Raw genomic sequence first — 22373 nt, forward strand, 5'->3', positions numbered from 1 at the left:
AGTGTCCCTACCCTGTAAGAGGAGACTCGACTGTAAATTGGGCATTATGAAAAATTCCCTTTATATGTCTTACTCTGGTCTTTTCCCCCACGTCCTGGAAAACATTATCTGATGTCCATTTGGAAAATGACTGACTCAAGATAGTGTGTAGGATTGTTAAAGGTATCATCATGGGAGGCATGGGTTCAAATCCCAGCTTTTCCACTTTCTGGCTATATGACCTGGGACAAAGTGTGTATTCTGCCTATGCCTCAGTTTTTGCATCTACAGAATGGAGATAAAATAGAACCCACCTCATAAGGTTGTTCTGTGTGGTGAGGGCTGAATGAGTGAAAACCATGTAAATTGCTTAATTAGGACATTGCTTGTGGAACAGGAAACACTCAGGAATTGCTGATTCTTACCTCCATGCTGGTAGCCGGAGGCAGGGAAGAAGGGGCCTTGTATGTGACTCTTAACTTTGCAGAGAGTGGTTTTCTGAACTCAGCGATTCTGTGTTCCACTCAGATCTGAGTCTCTTTTGGCCCCATTGGTCCTACAACCAGAAACTAAATGACTGTCAAAATTCTCATCGTGATATCACCAGACAATGGCAGTGGGAAATCTATGTCCATAAAATGACTCAAACTAGAAGAACTGGAGCAGGTGGGGAAGTGGGTTCTTACTCTCTAATTGTGTTGGGTTTACAGTGTAAATCTCATGGCCTTGAATTTAATATCGCACCATTTTATTGGCAAAAAATTGCATTACAGACTTATTAGCTCTCTCTTGGCCCTTCATCTCTGCTGGACCAAAGCTTCCCTTTGACTGATGCTGGTTTCATTATTCATGACTCATAAACAGTGGTTTTCTAAATACAGATCAGGGAAGAATATTCTCTAATGAAAAGCTCTTTATGGGACTACTTTGCTGGACTTCTGAAATAAGGATTCGTTCATTCTTTCATTTAGTTGGTCATTCAACAGTTAGTGATTAAATGTATAAAGGACAGATAAGGTCACTATTCATAAGAAGAGATTACAGTATATTTAGAAATACAAACATTTAATTAGTAATCACACAAGTAATGAATCACATTTAGGATAGAACTGATCCCATAGCAGCCCCTGGAATAGATACTGTTGGTTGACAACCGTTAGCAAAGGCTAGTTGTCCCCTAATATTCATTCTCTTTCTTTCCCATAATAATAAAACACATTTTTTAGCAGAATACATGCTCTAAGATAATGACTACATTTCTCAGTGTTCTTTGATTTTACATGTGGTTGTATATGTTACTGGAACCAATTCCAGTGTGTGGAAGGACATATTCCCACATCACCAAGCAATTCTTGGATGCCAGCTGGGTGCCCTACAATTGAACTCAATTTTTACACTGTCTACTTAGGTAGCATTAGGTAGCACTGTCTACTTAGGTAGCATCTACTTAGATCCCACAGATTAAGGGCTCAGGCTTGTAAGACTGCCCCTACCCCCCATTTCAAACGCCAATTGCAAGTCCAGCTTGTCCCCTGTGCTTCTGACAGGCAATGAACCCTCTTCCCCTTGGATTTGATTAATTTGCTATAATGGCTCACAGAACTCAGAGAAACATTTTACTTACTAGATCCCTGGTTTATTATGAAAGGATAGGACTCGGGAACAGCCGGATGGAAGGATGCATAGGGGAAGGGCACCCAGCATTGTGCCCACTCCAGGCACACCACTCTCCCCCCATCTCCACGTGATCACCAACCCAGAAGCTCTCCAAACTCATCCTTTTGGGGTTTTATGGAGATTTCATTATTAATTAAGTCACTGGATATTGGTGTTGGAGATCAATCTCTAGCCATTTTCTCCTCGCTGGAGATGAAGGTGGAAGGGGGAGTGGGGAGGAGGAACTGGAGAGGTCTGAAAGTTCCAACCTCCTAATCACCTGGTTGGTTCTCCTGGAAAACAGTGCCCATCCTCAGATGCTGGTGAAAAATGTCACCTCAGTAACATAACAAAAAACACCTTGACACTCTGGTCACTTAGGAAATCCCAAAGGTTTTAGGAGATCTGTACCAAAAATAGGGACAAAGACCAAATTTATGTTTCTTATTAAAGATCACAGTACCAAACCATGTGCCTAAGTTCTGGTCAATGTAATGTGCAGTGTGCAGTTAATTCCACGTCACGCCCTTCCTTTGTCCTTTACTCCTTCCCATGGGCTGGAATGCCATCTCGCACTATAGATGTCAGGGCAGCACCTAGGCAGGTGGAGCAAGAAGATGGAAGGAGCCCGAGTTCCCAACACCATAATTGTTTCATGAGAGACAAGAAAAGCATCTCTGTAACAACAGAACTTATGTTTTAATTAATATTTTCATTGATATTGTAATCCTTCCTTACTAAGAGAACCCCAAATTTATTCGGGTACCTACTCTTAACGAAGGTGACTATAGCCCTAGCTCAGGGGTAAGTCCTCATTAATGTAAGCCAATCAGGGCAACTCCCTTCCTCTGGCCAGTGATCGGTTTGGGCCTGGACATGATGCAGCTGTAGTCCATGAAACTTGCAGGCAGTTCTGCGGGGGAATTCCTGTGAAATATTTCCTTGCTCTAAAACAGAGATCCATAGAAGACAGCCACCTCTATAAAGTACCAGACATGGTGCTAGTCCATCTTCTGATGGATGTTTGTGTGTGTGGATGCGATGTTGGACCCATGGCAGCCATAGTGGAACCAGAAGGAGAGCTAGTCTGGAAGGTAGAGCAGAAAGATGGAAGGAACCTGGTGATGTGGGTGCGTGGAGCCACTTCACCTCCAGACTTCCGTTTGGTGAGGTGGTAACGTGTTACTGTTATTTAAATCAACTGAGTTGGGGTCTTTTATTACTAGTAACCAAGAGTTTCCTAACCAAACAATATGGTACACAGGTTGTGACCAGATCTCCATTCTCATCTCGCAACATTTCTCCCTCCAGCCTCAAACGTCAGACCTACTGAAATCCAGACCATGCTCTCTCATCTGTCCAGGGTTCCATACACAAAGGGACTTCTGCACGTTCTATCCTTCTCTGTCTCCTTTGTCTGGCAATGACCAGTTCATCTTCCAGAATCAATTCAGCAGACATCTCCCCAGGAAGCATTCTGCACCAGACCCAGTTGATGGGCCACCATTTGGCATTGTCTACTGGCCTTGCTTCTTGCCCAGGGCAGCTCTAGTGACAACTTGCTCCATTATCAGTCACAATTGGAAAGAGCACTGCCATCACTGTCACCAAGCAAGGTCTTCCTTTGCATGGAGCCAACCAAGGAAGTAGAGACTGACCGCATGTGTACAGATTAAGCTAGACCTGCAGAGACTCTGGCTTCTCCATCGACCTGGAGACACAGCCAGGAAGTGCTGGCATTTCATGCCTAGTGGGCATACTTTGACAGATGAGGGAGAGGAAATGGCTGCCCACTGAATTGGCTGCCCTTTTTTTCCAATAGCTGATTAGAGATAAAGGGGCTCTGTGCAGCATCTATGGTGATGGTGGAGCCAGCTGTGTTTGCCGCAGAGCTGTGGCCAGCTTGGTAATGCACCACATGTATACACCCTTCTTCTCCCTGCTTTACTTCCCCTCTGGTTTTGGCTTTGTACTCCCCAGAACACATTCACATGCAAGCTGTCTCCTTAGGTCCTGTTTTCTAGAGGACTGAGCGAAAATGCCTCCCAACTCATGCCACAACCACCCCTGAGTCTAGCAGGGGTTGTTATAAGGATCCACAGGGAACCGAGGCAGCAGCTGCTTGCTCTGATGGGACAGTCTAGCTTGTCACACAGGCGCACAGCAGCCCTTGTTCCCAAACACCAGCTCTGATGCCCACCATTCTCAGATCAGCTGCTTGCTGTCCTCGCTCCTTCCTCCCCTCCCCTCATCTGCTATGGTTTTTACTTTCTCAAAGCCTTTGTCTGTTCCATGCCTGCTGCTTAATTCTGAGTTCCGCTTCCTCGTGGTTTCTGTGTCCCATTCAAACCAGGGAGCCAGCTATGTCTGCTGCAAAGCTGTGGCCAGCTTCGTAAGGCACCGGAATATATGCACCCTCCTTCCTCCCGTCTCTGCCCACACTCTTGCTTAGATAGGTTTAGGTCACTTGGTCACCATCCAGTACTGGGTGGCATTGTTGGCAGAGCTGTGTGTCAGGCCCCCTTGTTACTGGCTGCTCTGCTCCTGTCACTTTAGAGTAAGTGTTGAGAGACATCTGCATCAACTTAGTATTGCTCTGACAACCACAAAAGCGTGATTGATGGTCTCGTCTCTCTGAACAGAGGGTAGGCCATGTGGGTGTTCTGAGTAGCATGTGCCATGTGCTGTGTAATAGTCATGCATAGTAGAACCAACTGGACATTTTTAAGAAACAGCGACAGATCGTTTATTACAGTTAGTTTGAGAAGCTGTGGGAAAGCTGCAGGAAAGGACTCTGGGACTTCCAGAAAGGATTCCTAAGTTACACAGCAGACTGGGCCACTGAGGGAGCTGCTGCCTCCACCCACCAGGGAGCTGCCTGTGGACTCAGGGCCCAGCTGTGGGCTTCAAAACCACCCACCTCTGCTGCCAGCTGCACTAGCAAAGCAGGTGTCCCGGGCAGCTCCTGTCCCCGTGCCAGGGAATGTGGGAATGCGTTTCGCTTTCCAGCCCCGGCTTGCAGAAGTTGGCTGGAATGGATGGTCACTGAATGCCACAGTATCCACTCACCAACTCCAGACTTCTACAACAATAGGACCGATGCCCTGTCTCCCCCAGTCCACAACTATCACATGCTCCTGGACCTGAGCACTTACACATTTTGTTCCCATTACCTGGAATGGCCATTCTGAATTTCTGCTGGTAGAAGCATCATTCATTCATTCATTATTTCAGAAAATCCCCATAATGTTCCAGGCCCGGTATTGGGTGCTTCTGATACCAAGATGACTATAGCAAAGTTCCAAGAACCTAATCCGCTGGTTAATGAGATAGATACAAACATACATTAACCCGCCTTCCCAGAATGCTCTCTTTCTGTGCAATAAGACCCTTTACAATGTAAAAGGGAAAAAAGCACCAGGAATAAGAGCCCAGCTCTGAAGTAGCCTTGCCAGCTATGTGATTCATCCTCTCTTAGCCTCACTTTCCCCTTGAAAAGGCATTGATGACAGCACCTCTCTCACTGGGCTTGTTCTGAGCATTTTAAGAGAAACTGCACAGGAAGGGCTGTGTCCAGGAGGCACATGGTACATGTGATACACAGGGTTGTCTTTTCCCATCCTTCACAGCCTAGTCATGTGTCTCCTCCCGAGAGCCTTCCGGGCCTCCATGGGAAATGAGTCACCTCCTCTTTCACTTTTCCTCTCGTCAGTGTTGGGAGACACACCTCTGGGATATCAGAAATGTTGGGAGGGCTGTGTGTATATATTTGCTAAGCTGTTAAAAAAAACAACAGGAGTGGCCTTTGTCAAGTATTACACATTAAAGGAAATTTTTAATGAAATAATTATCAAAAGTCTACAAAACCATTTTCCGAATCCACCCATATTGTGCGGTGTTTTAATCTGTCAGCTGGGAGCGCCCTGTTTTCCTTCAGGTTCCCCTCTGCCTGGCATACAGTAAGAACCCACAAAAGGGGGTTTGTATTTGCTCTGACACATAGAGTAGATTTTCCGAGGCCTGTACCTGGCTCTTTGGAGGAAGTAAGCTATGGGAACCAATTACAGCTGGGAAAGCAGTACCAGAAACACTGACTCAGTGCGGTGGGGTGAAGTGTCCCGTGGGAATTTAAAGACACAGGAGGGAAAAGTGAGCTTTCTCAGTATGCCTCCAAAAAGCTATGTCCACATCCCAACACTTGGAACCTGTGAATGTTACCTTATTGGAAAAAGGGTCTTTGCAGAAATAATCACGTTAAGGATCTCTGCATGAGACCACTGGGATTACCCAGGTGGGCTCTAAATTCCCTATATGAAAGAAAAGAAAAAAATACAGACACAGGTCCTGTCTGGGTAGTTCAGTTGGTCCAATACACCATAGTTGCAGGTTCAAACCCTGGTCACATACAAGAATCAACTAATGAATATAGAAATAAATGGAACACAAATCAATGTTTCTCTCTCTCACTTTTCCTCCCTTTCTCTCTCTCTCAAACCCAATTTTAAAAAAAGATACAGACACATGTGAAGATGAAGGCAGAGGTTAATGTGATGCAGCCACAAGCCAAGGAATGCCTGGAGTCATCAGAAACTGGACAAGGCTGCCGGCCGGTGTGGCTCAGTGGTTGAACATCGACCTATGAACCAGGAGTTCATGGTTCAAGTCCCAGTCAGGGCACATGCTTGGGTTGTACGCTCAGTCCCTAGTGTGGGGTGTGCAGGAGACAGCCGATCAATGATTCTCTCTCATCATGGATGTTTCTATCTCTCTCCCTCTCCCTCTGAAGTTAATAAAAAATATATTTTAAAAAAGAAAAAGGAAAAAAAAAAAGCTGGTCAAGGCAAGGAAGGATCCTCCCCTACAAACTTCAGAAGTAGTACAGCACTGTTGCCCTTAAGAACTGTGAGAGAGCCCTAACCGGTTTGGCTCAGTGAATAGAGCATCGGCCTTCAGACTGAAAGGTCCCCGGTTCGATTCCGGTCAAGGGCATGTAACTTGGTTGCAGGCACATCCCCAGTAGGGGGTGTGCAGGAGGCAGTTGATTGATGTTTCTAACTCTCTATTCCTCTCCTTTCCTCTCTGTAAAAAAAAAAAAAAAAAAAAAAAAAAAAAAAAATATATATATATATATATATATATATATATATATATATATATATATATTTTTTTTTTTTTTTTTTTTTTTCTTTAAGAACTATGAGAGGATAAATTCCAGTTCTAAGCCACCCAGTTTCTGGTGCTTTGTTACAGCAGCCCCAGAAAATAAATGTAGCTGCTTTCAACTACAGCAGCCCATCCCGGTAGTTGTAGCAGAGATTGTTTGGCCCACAAGCCTAATGTATTTACATAGAATGTTTACTGACCTCTGATCTAGAGCATCGCCCTTTTTGAATGGTTGATGACAGCATGCCACCAAATCTACTCAGGGAAAAACAAGTCACTCTGTTAGTATTACTCCTGATTTATAGAGGGGGAAATTAAAGCAAAGTGAGATTAAGGGGTTTATCAAAATATGGTGGCCTCCTGTTGCTTTTGAATGCCAAAACACCCCCTCCCTCTTCTCCAGCAAAACATACTGACTTCTTTGGGGAACACCCCACCATAGTCCCCATGGTCTGGGCAAGGCTCACCTCATCTCCTGGTTTCAGGGTTGGGTATCCAACTGCCTTGGTCAGCTGGGGCTGGATATACAACAAATGCCACAGACTGGGTGGCTTAAATTTATTTTCTCACAGTTCTGGAGGCTGGAAGTCCAAGGTCAAGGTTCAGCAAGGTCAGGCTTCTGGTGGAGGCTCTCCTGGCCAGCAGACAGTCACCTACCTGTGTCCTCGCAAGGCCTTTCCTTGGTGTGAGGGAACGAGAGACCTTTCTCTCTCTTCTTATAATGATATGGGTCCTATTGGATTAGGGCTCATCATTCTGACCTTATGTAACCTTAACTACCTCCTAAAGTCCTTGTTTCCAAATACGGTTATGTTGGGGATAAGGGTTCCAACCTATGAATTTTGAAAGGACACAATTCAGTCCATACCACCACCACAGGCCAGGCTAATCAGTGCATTCTCTAACTTGGATGCTGGTAGCATATGACCCCAGGGTATCCCTAGGCATAGCATTTGCTGCAACTTTCAGGCAAGCAAAACTTTTTCTTCGCAGTGAGGATAAATGAGGCTAAAGTGAAGCTAGAGCAGCCAGGGCATATGGAGAGGACCTGGGCTGTGGGCTCGGTCCCCAGTGTGGGGTGTGCAGCCAACTTGGAAGAAAACAGAGCTAAGAAGCGTATGGAGAGGAATTAAATCCAGCCTTTCTGAAGTAGGATCCCCTAAATGTCTGTTAACATGATACCATCAATTCTGTTTGAGCTGTGTTTCTCTCACAACCCAAAGCATCCTGACTGACAGACTGCTGTCTAATAGCTAATAGTAGTGGAGATGGGATCTGAAAAAGCAGGTTTGCTTAGCTCTACCAGGCTTAGCTTAGGATTTCCTTGGAGTAATCTTGGTGTTTAACCCAGGAGCCATCCTCAGTCTTGATTCCCAGGTGGCAGCTGGATTCTGGACATTTTTATTGCCTTCATCCTGCTGTCCTTAATTGATAGTGAGAACAGGGAAGATGGAATGAGTGTTAACTAAATAAAGATGATTATTTAAATTTAGATAAATTCAGGGAGTGCTCCTTGATTATACAATAATCAAAGCTCCCCTGACTGAGGTCTTAGTGTAGTTGTGACAACAGATACAAATTCCCAGCAGTTGAGGAAGGGGAATTCTGGTCCCCTCCCTGAGTCCTGAACCTGGTTTCCCTGAGCAGCACCCTAGTAGGGACCCTGGTGCCTGTGTTCACATAGCTCTGCTAAAGCTGTGTGACCTTGGGCAAGCAGCTGCCGCTGCCTGTGCCCCTGGTTCCTCATCTGAAAAATGGGAATAATGCCCACTTCATAGGATTAACATGAGAAGTGAGTGAATATAGCACACAGTAAGTTCTTTGTAATGGCTGTTATTGTTCTGGAGGCTGGCTGCTCCTCATGCAGTTCTCAGACCAAATGTCACCTCCAGCTGCCATGCAACAACCCATCCCACTCCCTCCTACAATTTTGTTTCATCCAGAGCATTTTCTTCTATGAGACCCCTTCTCTTTTGATTCTTTCTTTCTTTTAATCTTTCTTTTAATCTCTCTCTCTCTCTCTCTCTCTCTCTCTCTCTCTCTCTCTCTCTCTCTCTCTGCTGCAGGCTTTATGAAGGACAGAAACTATATTTTGTCAGCTGCTATTTTCCCAGCACCTACCCTCCTACTTGGCACATAGTAGGTGCTCAGTAAATACTGGTTTGAATAAAGACAGCGCCACTCTGGAAGGGACTGCTTTCTTTGGGGGCCACGCCAAATACCACGCCATCACGACTTGCTGCGCTTGAGCTCTTTTCTCCTTTTAACTTCCCAGTGTAACTTCATGTGAGCGCACCCCAGAAGTTCCCCTGGACCAGGCCACCGCCCCGGAATCTGGGCCTTCCCAGTTCTGCCTTAGGGGAGGGAGAATGGGGGTGGCCCGCCAAGACCAGTTCCCAGCGCGTCCTTAAGTTCCGCGTCGCTTTAAGGCGGAGGCCCGGGAGGGGGCCGACCCCGCCCGCCGGCCGGGCGCACTGGTCCAGACTCCGGCATTTCCTCCCCGCTCGCTGGCGCGGCCTCGCCTCCCCTCGGAAGAGGAAACTCCCGGCCCGAGTAACGGAACGAGCGCGGAGGAGAGCGGCGGGGAGCCCGGCGTCCGGAGGGCTGCCCGGGTAGGCGGCGAGCCGGGCGGGCAGAAGCTGGCCGCGGGCAGCGCGCCGGGGCGCTGGGAGGGGAGGGCCGCCCGGCCGGACGCGGAGCGCCGCCGGCGCAGGGCGCGGCCCGGAGCCTGGGAGCCGAGGGCGGGCCGCAGCTGGAAGGAGAACTTGAGCTGGGAGAGGAGGCCGAGCCGGGAGACGGCTTCCCCCGGCCCTGCGTGGGGGGAGCCGCCGCCGCGAAGGCGAAGGAGCCCGGGACCGCGGAGCTGCTGGGGTGCTGCGCGCATGCTGGGACCGGGGCACCGCCGGGGCTGGCGCCCGGCATGTCGGTGCATTATACCCTCAACCTGCGCGTCTTCTGGCCCCTGGTGACCGGCCTGTGCACCGCCTTCGTGTGCCTATACCATGTCCTGCGAGGGAGCGGGGGCGCCCGGGCCGAGCCCCCCGACGGCGCGGACGGCGGCTTTCCGCTGCTCAAGATCTCCGTCCTGCTCCTCCTTGGCTACGTCCTCCTCCGCTGTCGCCACGCCATCCGGCAGCGCTTCCTGCCCGGCTCTCCCCGCCTGGGGGGTCACTCCACCTTCTCCCCGAGACACTTCCAGGAGCCCAGCCTCGACATCTTGCTGGAGAGTTACTACGAGCACGAGGTGCGCCTGTCACCGCACGTGCTGGGCCACAGCAAAGCGCACGTGAGCCGGATCGTGGGCGAACTGGTGCGGGCTGGCCGCGCTCGGGGGTCCCCAGGCCCTATTCCCGGGGGCACGCTGGCCTTGGCCTTCCGCGGAGACTTCATCCAGGTGGGCAGCGCCTACGAGCAGCATAAAATCCGCCGGCCAGACGCCTTCGACGTGCTGGTGCCACTGCGCCTGCCGCCGCTGGTGGCGCTGGAGCCGCGGGGCCTGGGCGCGCAGCCCGCGGTGGGCCCGGCCTTGCACGGCTGCTTCGTGTGCGCGCTCAGGGCGCCGCCGGGGGCCTCGGGAGGCCACTGGCTCCGGGACTGCAAACCCTTCGCTGAAGGCTTCTGCGTGGACGTGCGCGGGCGGCGCCTCCTCTCGGCCGCCCTGGTGCTGCGCTGGTTCCAGGCGCATCTGCAGCGGTCCCTGGCCACCGTGCGCTACAGCCTGGAGGAGCGCTGCCGGGTCACCCTGACTCCGGGCGGCCTGGAGCAGCCCCCCACCCTGCACATCCTGCCCTGCCGCACCGACTACGGCTGCTGCAGACTTTCCATGGCCGTGCGGCTCATTCCCGCCGTCCACGTGGGCGATGGTGTCTTCCTCGTGGCTCCACCGCCGCTCTCCTTACCCGCTGGGCCCCCGTCCGAGCTCCCGGAAGGCCTGCGTGCAGATGCGCTTTGGGGCGTGAACACAGCCCGGCAGGAGCAGAAGCTGCTGGGCTGGCTGCAGGAACGGGCCCCTCCAGGTGCCTGCTACCTCAAGTGCCTGCAGCTGCTGAAAGCCCTCCGAGACCTGGGCGCCCGCGGGCTGGACCCAAAGGCGGCCGCCCAGTGGGGACGCGTCCTGTCCTCGTACGTGCTCAAGACGGTGCTGCTGGCGGTGCTGCTGTACGAGAGGGCGCCGGAGCAAGGCTGGGAGGAGGCCCACCTGGGCAAGCGCATGGACCAGCTGGTTCGCTTTCTTAGGGACTGCCTGTTGGGACGCCAGACACTCTTCCACTGTGTCCTGGGCCCCGGCGGGGCAGCAGCTGAAGTGGGCCCGCTGCCCAAGGTACTTCGTGAAGCCGCCCCTGTTGACCTCCTGGCTGCTTTCGACGGTCACGCCCGGGAACTCGTGGCTGCACGGTTGCTGTCCACATGGCGAAGGCTGCCCCAGCTTCTGCGGGCCTATGGGGGTCCCCGCTACCTTGCCAGGTGCTCTCCACCCCGGAGTCAGCGCCCCCAGCACACCCAGGGCTTCCCCAAAGATGAACCGTAGACCCTGATGGCCCAATGCTTTTAACGCCTCTCCCACCAGGAGGGGGTGGGGATGGCCATGAAGCCAGTTCAACTCCAGAAAGATGAGCTGCAGAAGGTGTTGGAAAATTCGGAAGATGACATTTGGTGGCTTCAATGACACCCTTGGGTCCACAGTCCACTATAGTTACTGCAACTTCTTCACACCCACCAGAGTGTCCTAGGCAGGCTCCAGAAAAACATCCTGCAGCAGCAGCTCAGAGTTGTTCCAAATGTTGGTTTGTGTGGGATGATTCTGAGGAAGAATCTGCGGATTTTAGGAAGGTCCCGGGAAGGAAGAGAGAAAGAGAGAACGAGCAGCAGGGAGACTTCTCTCTCTTGGTTGTCACAGATCTCTCTGGCCCTCACATTTAAAGAAGTTATTATTATTACTATTATTTTTTGGCATGACTACTTGCTAGGTCTTGGGTTTCTGATTGATTGTTTAAAAAAAAAAATATCTACACCTGGAATTGGAGTTCTAGTCTAGGGGCTACTGTTCTGAGGAACATAGTTTCCACTCTTCAAATGAAAGTTAATGTATTTTTTTTAAATGGTGCAATTATTCGTGTTTGCTGGGATTGTGAAGAAGTGAGTCACACAGGTTGAGAGGCAGTCAGGAATTGATTAGAGAAACTTCCAGAGCAAATAGCACTTTATTTTAATCCATCATTTTGTGGTTATCGCTAGTGCCAAGTGTTGCATCTGAAAGGGAGACTAGGTGCGTTGACTGTTAAGGAAGGTGCGGTCTTGAAAAGCTGGCTGCTTTATTTACATCCCTCCAGGCACGTGCCCAAATGTGGAGCAGTCATCACCCAGTCATTGAGCCCATGCTGTGATCCAGGCAAAACAGTAGCAAAGTGGCGAGGGTGGAAAACATGTTGGGTCTTGAGAAAGATGTATTTTAGGCTTTGCTTATCCAGGAGTCTCATTGGAACTTGCTGCTGGCTGGAGACAAACACCTTTTTTTAAGGCTTTTAAGCAAACTCCTTTGCATGAGATTTCTTTCGGAGTTTAACGAGACAACGAGGAGGAAATGCCTGCCTTGTAGTTAGTGCTCTCGATGCTCAGTAATGGTAAGTGGTTGAAAGTTATTCTCCCATTGCCCAAGTTGCCTGTACGGGGTCCTAAGAGCAGTTGTCAGCACAGGTCTTGCAAAGCATTTCATTATACATAGTTCAGTATCTGGGGTTCTTTATTTGAAGATCCACGACTCCCTAGTCCATCAGCAGAGGAGAAATACAGAAGAGAGCCTGAAGAGATGGGTGAAGGGAGATAGCCCTTGTCAGCTTATTCCCCCCAACCCCGTCTTTGGACAGAAATATCACCAGGTTGGGTGTGTCTTGCTCCTGAAATCCCTCTTTGTCCTCCCAAATTTCTAACAGCCCACAATTCCAAGTTTAAAATGGTCCAGCCTATGCTCTCCTATTAGAAGCTGCAGCCAGTCCCAGTGTTATACTTTGGGATTTTTTTTTTTTAAACAAAGACATGTACTCTCTTAGGCTCTTAAAGGGTGAAACTTGGAAGACAGAAATAGCCACCTGAATAGGGCCATTGTTTAATTCCTGAGTTATTTTGAGGGAACTCTAAACTTTCTTTAAGGGACCTAGCTGGCCACTGCAGGAAATCATTGTGAATAAATGATTTATAGGAAATCCTCATCAGAACTGCAAGAGAAACAGTTGCGGATGCTCTGCTTTCCTTTGAGGTTGTTTTGAGGAGAGTTCCCCTCAAAACCTTTTGAGGTCAGTGTTAGGTTATAAGGTACTGCTTTTAGCAAAGGGATCAGTCTATCGACTTTCTGCAAAGATGTAAACTGTCCAGGGTGCAGTGGCCCCTGTAGTCATTGAAGTCTACCGGAGTGGGGGACATTGGCTCTGGAGGGATTTATAAAGCTTTAAAAGCTGAATTTTCCAAATATTTCTAGCTAAGTTGATAGGTTCTTTTTTTTTTTTTTATCTTAGTAGTGTTTTGAAGTTTAAGTCTGGTAATATACTGTTCTTATAGTTGTAATTTTTTTTTCAGGTTAATTACCCAAAGCCTCATCCATCCTCAAGATTTTAAATTTTTATTATTTTTTTAAATTAATGGGCATTGTGTTTGTTAATTTTTTTAAATATTAATGTTTTATTTAAATGCCATGCTGAGCAATTGTTCTCTGGACATGGTAACCAAAACTTGAGAATTTTCGATCGATTTTGATCAATGTTTAGTAATCCCAAACATGTACTATGTACAAATGAAATAATATGGCATATTAGCCAGGCATGATGGCTGCCCGAGGCACTTAAATAAAGCTCAGTTCTGAGCCTTAAATTAGGGCTCCATCATGATCTTGATCAGAAAAGTACACATTTTTGGTGTACACCTGGTACTGGAGACTCATATTTGCAAATATTCTTATACAGGAAGGCTCAGAATTGCTCATGTTAAAAAAAAAAAATTAATTGTCCAGCCAGTGCCCAAAGCAAATGGAGTTTGGAGAAAATGACTCAGCCATTTTGCCACGAGACACCCTTCAGTAACTCTGCTGAGCGGTCTGGGAGCCATCCTGGAACGCTCCAGGGCTGAGAGTAGGAGGAGGGGTTGGCAAAATGAAACTGAAGTGAAAGAAGGGAGAATGTGAGTGAACCAAGAGAAATCTGAAGGACTCGGGAAGTAGGATCTAAGATGGAAGTGAAAGGAAGGAGAGCTGGGGTGGAAATCGTGAGCATGGGAGAGAGGTTTGGGTTAGGTAACATAATTTTAGGTATGTGCTATATCAAAATCAGGGGTCACAAACTCAGCAGCCTGCAGAAGCAAGGTAGAGAAGGGGTGGGTGGGCAGTGGGGACCCCCTGTCTTAAGGGGAAACAGCTATTACTCTGCCCCATGCAGGGGAACGGGGTAGAGAGGGTCTGGAAATCGGGATTTTTTTTAAAGTGAAATTTTCAGATTTTTAAACTAAGTCATTTTAAAATTTCCAAAGCACCGTGTGGGCCAAACAAAACTTGGTTAAGTCTGCAGGCCACCAGTTTGCGACCCCTGACTTACACAGTTAACCCCCCAAGTATGTATAAGGTTATATTTATTGTTATGGATATGATGTTGTTATACTTAGTTGGGGGAGTGATAGTTCAGTATTCTTTATCTCTCAGAGCTAAGCTTTATTGTAGAAACAAACCAAAAATATTAACATGGCCACATATGACACTTAACTTACAATTCCCAGAAGGACCCTCTCTCCTGGAGCTGTTCTTTGTAGCCAGATTCTCCAGCAAACCACGGGGCCGTTCTTGGCATTTCCTTCCTGGTGAGTCCAGGCTAAATGCCTAGGCTGTGTTGGAGTTTGAAGATGAGTCATCAGGAAGGATTGCAGAATAACTTGTTTCTTTTTATTTGCATTTTATTCTTATTTTAAAATTTATTATTATTATTATTATTATTATTATTATTGTTATTTTTTATTTTTTTATTTTTAGTAGCATCCTTGCCTGTGCCTTAGCAAGGATAGCTGGTGGCCTTGAACACCAGAAAAACAGTGCTGGCTTTTTGGGCCAAGCTTGTTACCATTCCCATTGCCAAGAACACTGTCCTGATCAGATGTGTCCATCCCTTTCTGACTCAGTGGCTCCCACCAAAATTAACCTCCCAAAGGAATGAACCTAACAGCTTCCAGAGCGTCTCTTTTATCCTCATGGAATAAGTCACCTTTTCTCTAAAATGTGGCTTTTGCTTGAGGCTGAAGGTTTAATTTTCCCCACCCACCTATGAAGAGGAAAAAATTGTGTCCCAGTGGTGGAAAAAATGAATCTCATGAACATTTCCAGTGTCCCTTGAGAGGGAAGGAAGTTCAGTGTTATCATGTGGCATTTGTTAATTTCTTTAAATTCTCATGTCTGTTACTAAGACACTACTGTTTATTTTTCTATGCCTATACAGCACATGATTTGGTGGGGATAAAGCAAGTATAAATTGGGAGCAGGTGAAGATACATGTGATCATATGTACAGAGAGAACTGACTAAAATGTGCAGCTAAATTATATGTAATATGGGTTTTGAAGTATTAGATATTCAGGAATATTTTGAGCATCTTTTGCCTTTAAAAAAAAAAGTGCCTTGATTTAGTCACTTGACTTTAAACATTCCTCTTATTTTATTGTGATTTTTAATGTGTGTTCTGACCCCAAACTGTGTATTATGATGCAGCGTGTCAGCTGCAGTCAGAGCATATGTTTTGTTCCAGTAACAGAGACTAAAGAGTTAATAAATATGGTTCAGCTGCTACACTTGTGTGATTAAAAGGCGTTTTAATCACACCAAGTTTCTGTGGCCCCAATAGCTGAGGCCTGCCATTTGTGCTGGAGTAAATTTGCACTTTTAACCACATGGATCGTTTGGGGGCCTTGTCCTTTTATACTTTGCTTTGTTAATAAAGGAACTTGTGGAAACCTCTGGCCTGGACGTCGGATTTGGGGAGGGGTCTCCTGTTCCCTGTGGCTGTTCCCTGCGGCTGCCCTGGCCTATGACTCCTTCCTGGAGCCTTACCTGCCCTCAGCGTCTGGGCGCATGGGAGGCTTTCCCACGCAGCAAAGCTGGGATTGTCATTTGTACAGAACGGGCTCCGTCCACAGGCGGGAAAGGCCAGTTCATAGCTCTGCAGGCTTACAGGCCGGAGTCCTGCCTTCCAGGCTTCGTTTTCCTTGCCTAGTACCTTCTGCCCATGCCCTTCTCCTACCCTCCTCTCCCCCCACTTCCACACACACTCCTAAATGCAGTTCAAGTCTTGGCCTGTGGCTAATTCACAGCTCAAGAATTTTACCCAGAAACCTCTCAGGCCCTCAGGCTCTCTGCAAATGGTAAACATTTACTAATAGGAAAAACCACCGGTTTAGTGAGAGATGGCAGCTGGGAGGCCAGGTTGGACTCTTCAGAGCCTTGGAGCCAGTGGGAGTTCGGGAAAACTTGGTTATTTAGTAGCTATTGCCCGGGGCATGGGGGACACACACAGTGATGACCAGGACAGACGAGGTCTCTTTCTCAGGAGCACACAGACAGTTACGAGAGGCGGGCAGGTAAGATGTCCGCACACAGTGGTGGGTGGTGGGTGGGGGGAGGTTTATGGAAGCGCGGAAGAGGGCACCTCGTGCAGTTCCGGTTCAGGGAGGGCTTCTTGGAACAAGTGATGTCTAAGTCTAGATCCAAAGGTTAGTAGCTCGGCTGGAGGAGAATGCATCTAGCACAGAGGTGAAAGGAGCATTTGGCTGGAAAGTGGGGATGGGGTGTGAGCATGCTTCAGAGACCAAGGATGAGGTGGGAGAGTTAGTGAGGCATCGGGACACCAGGGGTAATGAGGCCAGAGCTGTTCAAACTGGAGTGTGCAAATCACCCGGGAGTCTGTTAGGATGCAAGTTCTGATTTATCCATGGTGAGAGAGAATCATTGATCAGCTGCCTCCTGCACACCCCTTACTTGGGGATTGAGCCTGAAACACAAGTATGTGCCCTGACCGGGAATTGAACTGTGACCTCCTGAGTCATGGGTCAGCCTTCAACCACTGAGACACACTGGCCGGGCGAGATTGCTTTTCTAACAAACTTCCGGCTGAGAGTGCTACTGCTGGTTCAGGAGCCGTGCTTTGATTGCAAGGCTGTAAACCACACTGCAAGTTGGGACTAATCAGAAGGTACTGGATAGGCAAGAAATGGCAGGGTCAACATTTGAGTTTGGCTCACTCTGGCTGAGAGGAGGAGACCGGATTAAGCAGGGGTTGGCAAATGACTTATTTATTTTATTGATTTTTGTGTGTGTAAGTAAAAGTTTTATGGGAACACAGCCACACCCATTCAGTTACATACTGTCTCTGGTTGCTCTCACCCTGTGGGTAGAGTTGAGTAATTAGGACCCAACACTGAAAATACTTAACTCTCTGGCTCCCTACAGAAAAAGATTGCTAGGAGTAATCAAACTTGAAGTCGTCAGAGGCTGCAGTGGGCTGGGCCTGGATGGGGCGGGTTGAGTGGGATTGAAATAGGAACAGGGAGACCAGTTACCGAAGAGACAGAACAGTGTCAGAAGGAGGGCCAGAGCTTTAATACCAAGAGACCAGTCATCAAGTCTTGCTTCCTGCACTTACGTGTCTCTCTCTCTCTGCAAATTACCGAATCCTCTCTGAATCTCAAGTCCCTCCTCTGTAAATGGGATTCATAATAGAACCTCCCTCATAGGAGTAGGGGATTAGGTGAGCTCGTGCCTGCCATATATTAAGCACCCAGTGCAAATCAGTGTAGAAATAATGATCAGAATGGGATTGTCCTTTAGTCTGTGTCTCCAGCCTCTTCCTCTGCTCCCTTTCCAACTCATTGTTTCTCCACGGCAGGATTGTTTCCATTTTGTCCATCCAGCCATCTCTCTGCTACCTAGATTTTGTTTCCCTCTTTCCTTGATGCCCATGATGAGAAGCTCTATGAGAAGCTCTCACTCGGAGTACTGTAGTGGGATGATTATAAAAACAGTCCCTGTTCCCCAACCCTTCCTATACCCATGCCCTTTGCAAGTGACTTTGCAGTCTCGCCCATCAAAAAGGGGAGGGGCCTTCTGCATACCACTTGAAACTACAATAGAATGGCTTTGTGACTTATCCTTAGTCAATAGAGTGTGGTGCTGCACATTCCTTTAGAGCACGATTTAATATGATATCACAATAGGCATTGTGCTAGTTCCGGGCCTAGGCCTCAAGACATCTTGCCTGCTTCTCACAGTTTTCTTGGAAGCCTGCCGCCGCCACCAAGTTAGGATGAGAGACCCTGTGACCCAGCCAGCCCTCTCATCAGAGCTGATAGCCAGCACCTGTGAGACAGGTGGTGAGGCCATCCCAGACCAGCCCCACGGCCCGCTTTTCCCCAGCTGACATGACCACAGACTGACTGAAACACTTGCCCAGGTCAGCAGAACCACTCAGCTGGCCCGTAGCAGTAATCGACATTGTTTTAAGCCACTGAGTTAGTGGTTGATTCTTGCTCTGCAGCAGCCAACTGATATGGACGCTAACTGATATAGATGCTAGCTAGGGCTGCACTGGAGTAAATACAGGCTGTCCTTGACTTCTGTGCTTCTGGCTTTCAAACAGCCAGACTGATACCAGCACTGAAATGACAGTGACCCACCTTCCCCACAGCGAACCCAGGCTCCCTCATCAGCTGGAGCCCAGAGGGCGGCTGGCCTCCCATCCAGTGGTCAGGAGTGGCAGCACTGCCACCTCTGAGCAGTGTGTTTACACAGCTGTCGCACTACGTTCCTGTATTTGCCCTTATCTTGTAAAAACAAACGGACGCTGGGAAAACTAAGGGCTGACTCAGGTGACAAAATGCCACAGGTCTCAAAGGTAATGCAGTTATGACACTGATTCCCTACCCCCAACATGGCTCAGCTTTGGCTTCCATCAGATGCTGGCTGGTGGTAAGCTGGTGGGCATCGCGTTCAATTGTAAAGGACTGAAATAGCAGTGGTGAAGGGCATTTAGGAAACAATGTCATTTGGGAATACATTTGGCCACAATTTATAAAAACCCAACCTACAGTGATAAACAAATAGAGGCTCATATTTTCTCATCAGCCAGAAGCCTACAGGTAGGCAGCTAGCAGTACAGGGGTGAAGCTGGGATCCAGGCATCGTTTTGCTCTGCCATTTTCATTTTTATTCTTATGCTTGTCGTGTCAAGATCCCACAGTGGCTAGGACAGGCATGGAGAAGAGAAAATGGATTAGAGAACACCGTAGGCTTCCTCTTACATCTCATTGGCCAGAATGGTGGCACATGATAATTCTTAGCAGCAAGGGAAGCTGGGAAAGAGAGCCTGGTACCTGTCACACAGCAGCTCTGCACAAAATAAGCAGGAAGAATGGTGTTTGTGGATAAATAAGATTCTGCCTCATAAGTGCCAGAAACAAATAGAAGATTATGTCAAAGTAGTGAGAAGTAATTAGAGAATTTATAATTCCATAATTATATAATGTATCCTTGCCTAAATCCTAGAATATGATAAATGCTTCAAAAATGTTAGGGTTGACATCTCAGCTCTGCCATTCACTGGCCATAATATTTTGGGCAAGTCAGTTAATTTGTCTGGGCATCAGTTTTCTGATTTGCAAAATGGGAGTGATAGCATTTCCTTTTATATAGGTTTGTTGTTTGAATCAAAGAGTAATGCATGTGAAATTGAGAAGTGCTATCCAAATTCTATCAATAGTTGTGGTCTCTCAGGATTGTGTCCCAGCAGCTTTGGGACAACAGAAAGGGGAATCCATTTCTTAAGAGGGAGTCACCCTCAGGCACTCTGCCCCATGCCTCCCCGTCCCCAAGCCTCCCTTCCTACAGGACTGCGAGTGAGCCTGCAGTTGTGAATATTTGTTGCGCGTGTCCCCAGAAGGGAAGGACATTCACTGAGAGGACTGACTGCCCCCATATCTCCTTTTAAATTGTGTCATCTTCTTATAAGCTCTCTCCCCATTTCATTTCTCAAATGAAATTTGATTTGCATTGCTTGAGTCCCGGCGAAAAGCTCGAGCTAGAGGTTCTCAGTTCTGGAGCTATAATAATAACCTGGGGCTTTATAAGATTATCCATGCTCAGAGCTCCACCCTGGCCCCAGGAGGTCAGAAGCTCAGGAGGTGCAGCCAGGCATGGGCACTGCCCACAGGTCCCCAGGTCATTCTCCTAGTAGAATGGAGCCAGGGTTGAGAACCACCGACTTCGGTGAGATGGCCCTTCTGGCGCCTGTCAGTGGAGAACCTGCGATTTCCCCACCAGGTGTTGTGGAAACACCAGCTGGCGGGCGTGAAGTCTGCTTGGTGGTAGAGACAGACGGCTGAACGGGGGTGGTGCTGGAATAAAGTCCGAGGACGGAACTCTTTAGCTGAGAGACACAAGGCAACATATCACTGCTAAGCAGGCACAGGGTTTGCTCCCATTGGCAGTTCCCCTTTTCTTCAACCCCAGGGAGATGGAAACGATGAAAAATATTTGGGGGGGGGGGAAAAAAGTCATTAGAGTCATCCTGATATTTCTCAGCTAAGAAAGGCCGCTATATTTAAAGGGACAGTGACCTCAATCTAGTGTGGAGGGAACATATATCCGATCCAGCCTGTCTTCACAAAATGCTGGCTCTTTTCACGAAAATTCAGTGGTTTTGCCCATATTTTGTCCCAGTCTCCGCCCCCAAGGTCCTCAGATGCTGGGACTTAGAGCTAGCACTTAAAAAAATGAAAGTCCATCAATACAAGAGGCCTTCCACTGAAGTTGGAGTGAGGGAAAGGCCGGGGGCGGGTTAGGAATCCCACTGTGTGCCAGACTCAAGCGAAAAGCTTTTAGGGACCTTGTCTCATGAAAAGATTTTTATCTTCATGGTTTATTTAATCATTGGTCTCCCAGAATTAGGGGCCGTGTCTCTGACGAGCAACTGTGGCTCCTTGCCGAAAGGAAAGGATGAAAACATTTCAACCTCGTAGGAAAACGGTGTGGCATTTGGAGATGAGGGCCCCTCAGGTTCTTGATTTTCTCAGGGAAATCACTTCACTGCTGAAAGGTTCCAGAGGCCGCACCGACAACACTGCTGCATATTTTAAGCAGAGGGTTTGTGAGGATTATTTTTCTTCTGATAAATACCAGGTTTTTCAAAAGCAGTCTCGTTACTAGGAGTCTCACTCGCCAAGTCTTCAAAACGCATCTGCATATCTTCTCACTAAACCTGGCCCCCTGAGACCAGCTGAGAAGTCCGAGCCCTTCCCACACGTGGCACAGCTTGCTTCGTATTCCTGAGGAACCCCAAACTGCCCAGCCCCCCTACAGGTAGGAGGGCCAGGTGGCTGGTTCTGACCAATGGGCAGGGAACAGGAGGGACTTCTGTGTGACCTTGGAGGTGATAAAGGCCAAGTATGAAGATGGCAGCATCACCAGATGGAACCGAGTCACTACGAAGAAACAGCTGCCCTTGGCAGTCACGTGATTCATACTGGACTTCCCATGAGTGACAGACAAACCTTTGTGATGTTAGGCCTGTGAAACATTGGGGCTCTTTGTTACTGCAGCCTAGCCCCACCTAACCTAACTAATACGACAGGAGGCTGAAGAGGGCTCCTATTGTCACCGTATTCTGGAAGACCCCATTGGAAGGTCCTCAAGGGGATGTGTTGATTAAAAAACGGGAGAAGATGCTCTTCTCTAGGGCCCCAGAGAATTCCAAATTATGAAGCGCTCCATCTCCATTCACTCACTCAGCAAATAATCATTGCATGCCTACTATGTGCCAGGCCCTGTGCTGGCACCTGGGATGGAGTGGTTAGCAAAATGCATTTGTCTGCAGTGTCCAGTCTGCTGGAGGAGACAGATGCTTGTCAAACAAGCATGCCAGTGATTGCTGAGTCACACAGGTGAATGCTCTGAAGGAAAGAAACAGGTTTCTGTGACACTAAATCAGAAGAGACCTTGCGGAAGCCCAGAGGCATTAAGACAGGCTGCCCTGAAACCTGGAAGCCCAGCACACTGCCCCATGCGGGTTTGTCTCAGAGGGTCACCTCGCAGGGCACTTACTCCATGCCAGATGCTGGGCACATATCATCTTCAGTTAATCACTGCGATATTCCTAGAAAGTGGTACTAACATCATCCCCATTTTGCAGGTGAGGAAACTGAGGCCCAGCAAAAGGAAGCCACCTGCCCCAAGGCCACTGAGCAAAGCAAGTGCAGATAGGGATTTGAATCTGCCACCCTCCGCTGCTCCCTAAAGGAGCCCTTGCTGCCCTACTGGCCCTTGCAAACCCAGCCAGGAAGTTAGTCATTCAGGAAGTAGTCTCTCATGAGTCCCGCAGCGGGAGATCAAAATGAAACCAGCAGGCAGATGTTTATAAGTTGCCTAAAAAAGCCACCCACCCAAGAAAGGGATGGGGGCTAGCTTTCTCCCCTCCCCCACCCCAAGCCCTTCCTTAAAAGCTCCAGAGTTCCTTTTTCAGTTTTACAGGGTCCCCTCCCCCTCTCCCTTCCCTTCCCCCCCAAGAG

The 22373-nt window shown here is 48.3% G+C and overlaps 2 protein-coding genes across 2 annotated transcripts in view; both read left to right on the forward strand.

Annotated features, from left to right (window-relative positions):
- COQ7 (coenzyme Q7, hydroxylase) overlaps nucleotides 1-22373 on the forward strand; it is a 75595-nt gene that overhangs the window by 28064 nt on the left and 25158 nt on the right. The gene's annotated exons all lie outside the window — the stretch shown is intronic.
- ITPRIPL2 (ITPRIP like 2) lies at nucleotides 9152-15768 on the forward strand. Its single transcript, XM_036409248.2, has one exon. The coding sequence runs from the start codon at nucleotides 9719-9721 to the stop codon at nucleotides 11324-11326; it is 1608 nt and encodes a 535-aa protein (XP_036265141.1). The 5' UTR covers nucleotides 9152-9718; the 3' UTR covers nucleotides 11327-15768.

The sequence above is a fragment of the Pipistrellus kuhlii genome, unplaced genomic scaffold (assembly GCF_014108245.1).
Source record: "Pipistrellus kuhlii isolate mPipKuh1 unplaced genomic scaffold, mPipKuh1.p scaffold_m20_p_4, whole genome shotgun sequence".
In the NCBI taxonomy this organism is placed as follows: Eukaryota; Metazoa; Chordata; class Mammalia; order Chiroptera; family Vespertilionidae; genus Pipistrellus; species Pipistrellus kuhlii.